This window comes from Pagrus major, chromosome 5, assembly GCF_040436345.1.
Source record: "Pagrus major chromosome 5, Pma_NU_1.0".
NCBI classification, from domain to species: domain Eukaryota; kingdom Metazoa; phylum Chordata; class Actinopteri; order Spariformes; family Sparidae; genus Pagrus; species Pagrus major.
In genome coordinates this window covers 39363406-39373367 of record NC_133219.1, presented here as the reverse complement: position 1 = coordinate 39373367, position 9962 = coordinate 39363406, and the positions used below count along the sequence as shown (strand labels likewise).

At 41.7% G+C, this 9962-nt stretch overlaps 1 protein-coding gene across 1 annotated transcript; it reads right to left on the bottom strand.

Moving 5' to 3' along the window:
- Positions 1 to 261: 261 nt before the first annotated feature.
- Positions 262 to 9850, bottom strand: ncaph (non-SMC condensin I complex, subunit H). The gene is made up of 18 exons (XM_073466371.1): positions 9765 to 9850; positions 8524 to 8746; positions 8249 to 8339; positions 7970 to 8062; positions 7695 to 7812; positions 7424 to 7572; positions 6991 to 7180; positions 6734 to 6816; positions 6168 to 6361; positions 5572 to 5717; positions 5155 to 5261; positions 3678 to 3797; positions 3110 to 3217; positions 2281 to 2424; positions 2046 to 2156; positions 1808 to 1884; positions 1391 to 1466; positions 262 to 629 (listed from the first exon to the last, which is right to left on the bottom strand). Exons 2-18 carry the CDS (start codon positions 8739 to 8741, stop codon positions 570 to 572), a joined length of 2085 nt encoding a protein of 694 aa, XP_073322472.1. The 5' UTR covers positions 8742 to 8746; positions 9765 to 9850; the 3' UTR covers positions 262 to 569.
- Positions 9851 to 9962: the final 112 nt, after the last annotated feature.

Sequence of the window (9962 nt, the reverse complement as noted above, 5' to 3'; positions counted from 1 at the left end):
TCACCTTTATCTAAGGAAGGCGGCGGTGACGCCTAAGTGCTGATCATTACCTGCTGCCATGTCAGAGCGCTGCTGCAGGCTGCTCCGAATCACAAGCAGCTAAAAATAATCCAAGCCATTACGTCCACTCTGGATAACGATCTTCCTGGCAGGCATTAGCTCGAGTGCTAAAAATACTGCTTCCTTCTGTGAAATGGGAATAATGGAGAAAATTACAGGTAATGTTTTGAAATCCACCTCTACAACACGTTTTGTTTTTTAGAAAAAAGGCTTTTATTTTTTTGGACAATATACATTTTTGTGTGGTGGTGGAGCAGTTAAATTATCGACACAGAGAAGCATCAATAGTGAAGAATAAAAGCAAAGACAAATGTTGTGTTTTGCAAGGAACAAAGACAGATTTGACTTTTTGGACAGATTACATAATGTCTGACTAGAAAACGATTAAAAACATCCAATCTAAACACAGAGACATCAGATATTATACAAAGCAAAGACATGAAAAAGTCGAGAACAGCATGAAAGAATAACAGAGAGTCTCCATAAAACACCTCGTCCTTTATCTCTCCTCAGAGGCCTTGTCGTATGATGATATCTGACATGTCATCGACCTTCACCAGCTCCAGATTCTGTCAAAAACAAAACATATTCCATATTTCACACCACATTAAATACACATGAATACTTTGCACGGCCACATGTCGAATTCCAGTTACTCCAACCTTTTGTAAGATGTAGTAAAACTCTGGGCGGAGATAAAAGCATCAACACAAAAGTTCATGTTTCTTTCTACATTATTATTTGTAGGTAATTGATGTTACGTCAACGGGGAAAACTGAACATTAAAGGTGAAGAACCTGCAGTTAAAAGTTTTAGACTCTTTGATCAGAGGTTCATTTGTTGACTGGATCTGTGTTAATATATAACTTTAAAGCAAACGAACCAGCAAATCATAAATTACTTCTTCTGGTGGATGTTATGTTGTTTTTTATATAAATAAAAACATATCAACTATCAAATGGGACTTTTAATGAAAACAGTGTATGATCTGGGCATATTTCATATCAAGTGTTGAATGTTAAATTAAGCGAAGGAACGAGACAAAAACAAACTAAAAAAAAAAAAATCAAAGAAACAGTTCAATATTTTGGAGAATTCGCTCATTTACTTTGTAGTGCAGAGGTAAATAAGATGATTGGTACTAGAGCTTCTCATCCAACTCTCGGCAAGAAAGTGGATAAGCATAATTCCCAAAATGTTGAAAGACTTTTTTTAGTTTTACACTTTCAAACCCTGTTATGCATCTTTATATATATTTTTTTCTTACAATGCATTTTCCTTCCGGTCATAATGTTAATGTGAAATGGCTGATTTAAAAAACAAAACTCACCTTTTCATTGGCAAGATGAAGCAGAGCAACGAACGCCAGAGGCACCGACAGGTTCTGAGCCATTGTGTTCGGCAATCTGGACCGACAGAAAAGAGGAGAACAGGACAAAAACAATTAATTTTCCATTCAGTCGGTCATGCTGATAAATCCTGGAGCCTTTAAAGAAGCAGCAGCAGTTTTTAGTTCTGTTGCTTGCTGATTCACAGCAGCGTCCAAACGATATCTGACAAAATGTATCATGAAATATATAGAAAGAGACGTATTAGTAAAGATGGTTTCTCTTTCTGTCTTTGTGTTGGTCAAACCCAACACAAAGACACTAATATTTGCATGCGCTGCCCTTTCAGCCAGTGCTTTTCAGCCATTATTATTCCTCATTAGTGCCGTGTCATGGCGGGAGGTCCGCTCTGCTGGTACCTTTGAAGCAGCGTCTTTGTGGTCTGACTGAAGACTTTCTCCCCACACACCTCTGGTTTCTCCACAGTCGGCAGCTCCTGTAGGGCACATTAAGGCATAAACTCATCAAACGTTCATGTACCGACAGATAAACACAGCTAAAATCTCTGACTGGCCCAAGACTCGAGCGAATTTACCTCTTTATGTACCTGCAGACATAAAGAAGCTGATACATGGCGTTTCTCTCAGCGTCACTTACCTCTGTGGGTTTTTCTGGGCTTTCAGTAAGAAGCGTCCACATGCTGTTCTTCAGTCTCTTCATGTCCATTTTCTTTGCCGTCTTAGCGTAGTTGATCTCAATCTTGTTGACCTACAAAAACAGAATGAAAGTAAGTACAAGTAAGTAAAACTCTAGAGTCTAGACACAGAAGCTCTTGAGCTGAGAGATGCCGTCCCTGAACAGACCCAGGTACAGTTCGTCCTGGGTCACTCACCCTGTGTGGTTCAGGTACCAGATCATCCTCCCCATATGTTGAGATGCCCTCTAGATCTTGTGAGGGCGGAGGTATACTATCACCTGAGGGCTGGGTGTCATCTGAACCGGCAAACCCTTCAGCATCGTCATCGCTGTCGCCACCCTGAAAACGAAGATGTGCAGTACAGTGTTGGGTTCAGAGGTAGCCCGGATATAAAAGTGATTTCATTTAGAGCTGCAACAATTAATGGATCAGTTGTCAACAGTTAAAGTAATTGCTATTTTGATAATTGAGTATTTTTTTAAGGGAATAAAGTAAAAATTATCTGATTCAGCTCCTGAAATATGAATTATTTTCTGGTTTCATTACTTTCTTATGACAGTAAACTGAACATCTTGGTGTTGTGGACAAAACAAGACATTTGAGGACTTCATCTTTGAGACACACTGATCTGATTTGACGTTAACATTTTATGGACTAAACAACTAATCGACAATAGCTGCAGCTCTAGTTTAGATACATTATTTGCCTTTAGAGAAAAAGAGCAGAGGTGCTTCATCGCGTACACCAACATCTGATGATTGACTGACAATTAGAGCAGCAGGTTAGATGACCTGATTCCACTGAGATGGAGATGACGGATCGATTACTACGTTGATTGCGAATATTAGTAAAGCAGATCTGTTTGCATCACCATCAGAGCAACACTGACTCAATCACACTGCAATATCATTTTATTTTTAGCCTCCATCACCCATCTCTACTCTTTGGATAAAGAAAGTCTGTTAATATACAAATCAAATAAGAGGAAGTTAATCAAATAGTAGACAAAAGGAGCAGAGCAGACCTGAAGACCTGGACAGAAGTTGGCTGTGTCGTTGGCGTTGTTGTAGTCGTAGTCTCCGATGCCTTCTCCAAGCTCTCCGGACAGCCTCTTCTGGCCTTCTTGACTCAGCTACAGCAAACAAAAACAGTAATGCTTTTAATACAAGAGAAACTCAGGGTAGATTAAAAGGTGACTGCAGCAGGTCTTCAATTGTGAAAGTCTGATTTACTATAAAAAGACGACTGCCATGAGAAATATGTAATTGTGCCTACACGTTCTCATGTTTGTGTGGACTGAATTGATAATGATCTCACACTTTAACCAACATGTGACTAATATGGGGGTTCATACTTCAGTCTGACCCCAAAGATTTACATCTAACCTGTAAATAATCATTTATCCAAACTATTTTCTATGTGTGACCTCTACGGGACTAAAAGGAACAGTGTCATTTACACCCAAAGACCCAAAACTAACCCCAACTCTGACTGATTCCACAAACAAGAACTATGTCTGTGTTTGTGTGTCTCTACTTTTAACCTTTCCCCCCCCCCCCACCCCGTCAGCTGACCGCAGCGTGAAGACTCACCGAGCTGGAGGGTTTGAGGCTGAGCTGGGAGAGCGTCTCTGGGGGAAACTGGAAGTCTGCTGGCAGAGTTGTTTTCTTGTTGCTGGCACTGAGGGCAGACTTGCTGTTGGTCGTGGCAGCCTGTGAAGCGAAAAAGGACATCAGATCAGATTTTCCCAGAGTGCTGAACGCTGTGTTGCTATGGTTACTACACCAAAAAGTGCCATGTTATAGCCTTAATGCCTCCACGTATCGAACGCTGCGACAGCAGACGAGCACCTCTGACTCTCTTGTCAGGCGTCAAAGCCCTGGGCAGCGTTGGCTCTGGGCTCCATTGTGCTGAGTAAAATGGGCTTTTGCCGGTGGGCAGGATTCAGGCTGGTCTTTAGATAAATGTAAAAATTGCAGCCTTTCGAAACACTTTCGTAAACTGAATTCATTGACATAATTGTTATTCATTCTGAGGAGATGATTTACAGTCATTACCAACCACCCACAGCTTATCCAGTCAACATACACGAGCTGCAGTTTTTCTTTTTGAAAACTGTATTTTCAGTGTAACAGTAAATCTTTATGTTTGCAGTAAAACATCCTTCAGGTGTTTTCACATTACGTACGATTGCCTATGTAGAGTCTGATACAGAAGGTGGTTTAGACGAAGACGAAGACGAAGACGACGAAGAAGAAGAAGAAGAAGAAGAAGACGAAGAAGACGAAGAAGAAGAAGACGAAGACGAAGACGAAGACGAAGAAGAAGAAGAAGAAGAAGAAGAAGAAGAAGAAGAAGAAGAAGAAGAAGTTGTGTTTACTGTGATCAAACCGACTGGACTTTGGGGTCAGTGAGTCCGTGGCCGGGTCTCTAATGGGTCTGCTTGTTTTGGGCTATTTCCTCTCTCCCTCTTCTTGTACATGAGGAAGAATTATCCTGGACCATGTGTATGAAAATATTCCTCGCAGCTACAAAACCCTACCAAGTCCTCATGTTTGCCTATCAGAGCACATTTATCGGCTCTCTCTGCCTACTTCAAGTTGATAAAGTCAAATCATCATTAAAAACAGTGTAAGTTTCTCCATATGTTGACCTATTCCTTAAATAGAGGTAACAGTTACACTATTGCGGCAACTAAAGATGATTTTCTTTGTCGATTTATCCATCCATTATTTTCTCCATTAACTGATTTGTTGTTTTATCTTTAAAATTGTCAGAAAAAAGTGAAAAATGTCGATCAGTGTTTCTCAAAGCTGAGACGACGTCGTCAAATGTCTTGTTTTGTCCACAACCAACAAGTTTACCGTCATAGAGGAGTGAAACACCCAGAAAATATTCACATTTAAAAACAAATTACTCAAACCAACAATTATTAAAATACTTGGGTGATTAAATCAATAGTTCAAAGCTAATTGACTGCAGCTCTAATTAACCCCAGATGACAACTCATTCATCCAAAAGTGAATAAGCTACGTAGGGAACAACAAAAGCCGTTGTAAAGGTTCTTACTCTTGTGTTGCGGAAGTAGGTGTCAAAATTGACATCATCGCCGAAGTCTATCTCGAAGGTCTTCTTGGCCTTTCTTTTACGTGGCTCCTTGTCAGGCAAATGGTCCACTACAGAAGAGGAAGTTCATGAAAACAGACAGACAGACGACTGTTAGTCTGCACACGTTCAGCAGGGGAGGACGACCATTAGAAAATGTGAAAGCCGAAATTATCCTCAAAACACAAACATAAGCCTAATGTGTGTACATTTACATTATATTAACTCTCATCATAATAAACAAAGAGCAAAAACATGCTTTCTGTAACAGTGTTATTGCATTAGTCTGCCTACATTTATCCAGGTGCAGGGAAACATAATAGAAAGTGATGTGCAAGTGCTCCAGCCTCGACTCTGACACCACAACCGGCTCTCACTCACATTTGTGCTTTGGCTTGAACTGCCAGTAGCCCGGTCCGGCCCACGTGGCCATGGTTCTGGGACTGAAGTACGAGTACTCCCTGGGCTCAGAGGACAGCTGCAGACACATGGTGGCAATGTCTCCCTCTCCGATTGGAATCACATCCCTGTAAACCAAACACACAGACACAAATCAGCCTCCTGTTCATATAGGCAGAGAGAGACCTATTCAATATATTCTAACGAGTTCAATACCTCTCCTGGTGATAATGGGCGATGCAATTACTTAGCAGATGATTACATAAGTAATGCATTACGAACCTGAAAGCTTACACAGGCATTAAGAAGAGCTCTTTTCAGGTGCAGAACTTAATGGAGACCATTTACATGATAATAGCCCAAAGTGTACTTAAAGAGTTCAAGGAGAAAAAAAGTGAAGAAAAGAAACTCTCTCTCTCTAGAAACTTTTGCCCACTTCCCCTGAGACTTCGTTCAAATCATTCAACAAAAATGTAAACATTACTTCATCAGATGGTCTGCGGTAAAAGATTAAACTCTCTACCTCTAAGCAGAAGACAAACATCACCGTTCACCTGCCTTCAAACCAACGATCTTACCTTCCTTTGCCTGAGCCAGAGGCCTCACAACCATCCTTATGCTCCTTGGATCTTTCCTCACAGTCGCCCGTTCCCTCCTCATAGTCGGCGTCGAAGTCAGGGCAGTCATCTTCCTCAGGTTCGGGCTCGGGCTCAGCGTTTAAGTCGAACACGTGTTCGCCCTGCTTCATCTTCTCCAAGAGCTGATTCATGGTCTGAAAGAAGATGGAGAGTCAGACAGAGGGAGTATAAATGATGTACCACCACTGATGTATAAATGTAGCGGATCCTAAACTGCAGCACAAGGGAAGATCTGTAAATAACAACGTAAAAATGCCTCAATGTGACAGTTTTTCCCTCTTTGCTGCTGCTAAGATGATCACATAATCTTAAAGAACCACTCCGATATATTAAAACTCATAACAGTAAGAGAGGACGGACTTTATAACAGTGATTACTGTGTGAACGTAGAGCCTATCTTATTAAGAAAATACACCTTACAGCAACATTAATCTTTATACTTTAATAAAAATGAAAGAATTTCATCAGATTTATTAATGATAGCAGGTTTCTGTGGTTGCTCTGACCTGCTCAGGGTTCCAGCTAGTGAAGGAGAAGTCCTGCAGCGAGGGGCAGATGGAGCTTTTCTCCTGGGAACGCTGCAGTCCAGCTGGCAGAAACACAACGCAGAAAGTTGGGGTTTAGCATCTGTATTGAGACACAGCTAAGTGGAACAGCGGTTCAGTCAACCACTTAATGGATCAGTGTTTCATGATACATGCTACATAACAATTTATGTAAATGACAGAAAACATGTCCTTTGGGCTTTGTTTGGGTTTCTTACCCATAAATGGAGAAGCAGGGACTCCCTGCGGAGGTGGAGGAGAGTAAGAGGGTCTGGACTGAAGGAGGGTCATGTTGGAGGGAAACAGCAGCTCGCAGCGACTGTCCTCGCTGAAGAGAACTGACAGGAAGACGCCTGCCGTGCTGCTCTCATCGAAGGACGAGGCCATCCTCTGAAACATGGGGTCCACCTGGGTGGGAGAGAACAGCTGATCATCCTCTCTGCCTTATAATAACACAGAGGTAAACAACTTCAGAGCACAATGTCTTCATAAAGTTCATGTCGTTTAGTTATTTGAGCATCAGTTTGGACAGGAGAGGTGATGCAGTCATAATGGAGAGTGAGTAAAAGTAACCAGAGAAACTGTTTCTAGTGGAGCACCACAGATTTAATGACACAGAAGATTGCAAATAGCATTATTACACTCCAATACCTCACACTTCCTTTCAGACTCGGCACTGTTGATGTTACTCAGGTTCTGCTCTACTGTCCTCTTAGGAGGCCTCTTTTTCCTCGGCTGCTTGGCAGTCACTTCACCATCTGCAGCACCTCCGTCCCCTTCCTGCTGCTCTGCTCCGTGGCCTGGTCCACGTAGAAAACAGAGAGAAGAGAAAAAGCAGAAATATGATATGAAATAATGTTCATATAGCAGGTAGACCAATATGAAATATGAAATAAATAAATCACACTGCTGAGGTTCTCACCCTCTCCAGGTTTGGTCTCGGCCCCGAGGCCACCCAGCACCCTGTAAGCATCAGCATGAACAGCATCCACCCTCACAGCATATATCTTTGTACTCGCATCCAAAGTCCCAGCTGCCACCTTTAGGACACACACAAAGATCACACACACACACTGCTTGTAAAATAAATCTGACTTTGTCATACTGCATTTACCTGGAACAATCCTGTTTATATATGTTAGAATAATAACAAACTAGGAAATAACATCAGGTAGTAGTAGAAGATTAATAAAAAACCTTGAAGTTTGTGAGCTCAGAGTCCTTCTGTTTGAGAATATCAGCCATATAATCAATCAGATGCAGACCGAAGGCATTTTTGGTGGTGATTTTCTGCAAGAAAGAAAAAGAGAAATGCATTTATTAAATTTCCTTTTAGCTCTTCACACTTTCTATTTTAAAAAGTATAACAGTAGTGGTAGCATAATAGATAAACATCTTAAATACATGGAAAATGTAAAAGACAAAGAGAAAAGTCCTTCTGTTTCCAGTTAATTTTTGTGACACTTCAAAACGTACATTCTCAGTGGAGAGCTTGATGCAGGTGGAGTAATGCTCCGAGATCTGTGCATTTGACAGCTTGGGCACGGCGGCAGGAGTCCCTGCAGCACTGCATACAAAAACTAGATTATCTTTATGCTCTCAAGATACAGACAAGCAGGACAGACAGAAAATTGGCTGTTAGTGCCACAATTTAAAATGTTGTTAGTCAGCTCAAATTTACACCATAAGCTTTACAGGACAGCCTGTCAACAAGTCAGTCTCAAAACAGTCAGAAACAGAAAACAGCTTACCTATGAGACGCAGAGTCGTTGAAGGAGGAGTCAGTGGCAGTTTGAAGGTCGATGACTCTTGACCTTCGGCGCTGACGTCGCTCCTGCTCATCATCGTTGCCGGGGAAGGCAGCCAGCAGCGGGGTGCTGCAGGCTGCAGGGGACAGACCCTTGTTCTTCATGGAGGACGGCGCCCATCCTTGACGTACCCGGGAGACCGGCGTGGAGGCTGCACTCATCTTAGCTGGAGACAAATACACAAACAAACACAGAGGCTACGTGTTGACAAGTCCAAGTTTCACTACCAGGAAAAATATCTGCTTTGCTTATTACATCTTAGTCTTTCTTACACTCAGGTGTGAATGAAAAAGCATAAAAATGTTGGTTTCTATCATCGGTTATTTTATCGGCATCGGCCATGAGAGTCAGGTAATTATCGGTAATCGTATCGGCTGTAAAAAATCCATATCGTGCATCGCTAACAGGAAGGAAAGTACTTGCAATGCGTGTATAAAATGGTTTGTTGTGCGAGAGACTGCTACTTTTAGAAAAGTGGAAACTGTGCTAGCTCCTGTTGTTCATCTGGAGTTTAAAGTTTGACAGCCTTCACTCCTCAGTGAGCTGACATACAGTAGCTGGCCTCATGTAAACATAAGGAATCAACTAGGAAATGCAAGATACTCTCGCAGGAGATTAATCACGACTTGTGACATATACAAATATGCATTTTTAACAAACAATGACGTTACATTAATCAAAACGTTTAGACAGCCCATAAACATAAAAGTTTGCTGGAGGGATGCACAAGACTTAAAGGAAAACTGATACTCACTGGTGACCTTTAAAATACTAAATATTACACAGTTTATATATAAATACACACACAGTAACATATTACCTCCAACCAGACCTCGTAATTTCTGCTTTAAGTCAACGTTAGCTGCAACTTAGCTGCAACCACACTGTTATAAACAAAAGGGATCTCGCACCTGAAAGTAGCTAAATTAGCTTAAAAAGTGCCTGAAGTTATCGCTAATACACTAACACTTTTTCAGAGAGCCAAACCTTAGTTTAACACTGCGTGTTTTTCAAGATAACCGAACAAAAGTGGACTGTCTGCGTTAGCTAAATATACATACGAGCTAGCATAACAACGGTTAGCATTAGCTAACATCAACGCGTCTTCGCTATCATTGTTAGCCGCCTGGCTCACTGACACACACGAGCTGTACAACAAATCTTTCTTCGTTCACTCATCGTACCTCACAGGGTCTAAAATCCGGAGTTTCTGTCTTGCGGCTGGTTACGAGTCGTAACGTGGCAGAAGAGAAACAGAGGCTGCAGCTTTTCTTCCTGCTCAGCGTTTGAATTTTTGCGCCGAACGGTTTACGTAAGACCACCATACGTCATGACGTCAAGACACGCCCACTCCGAGAGCTATACTGGAATGACTCACCAGC

Excerpts from the sequence above, each read along its gene's own strand:
- ncaph (XM_073466371.1), bottom strand. The coding sequence starts at position 8,741 with ATGAGTGCAGCCTCCACGCCGGTCTCCCGGGTACGTCAAGGATGGGCG. Across the intron at positions 5,262-5,571 it reads GTTCAAGCCAAAGCACAAAT|TGGACCATTTGCCTGACAAG; the intron begins GTGAGTGAGAGC and ends CCTCTTCTGTAG. Across the intron at positions 1,885-2,045 it reads GCCCAGAAAAACCCACAGAG|GAGCTGCCGACTGTGGAGAA; the intron begins GTAAGTGACGCT and ends TGTGCCCTACAG.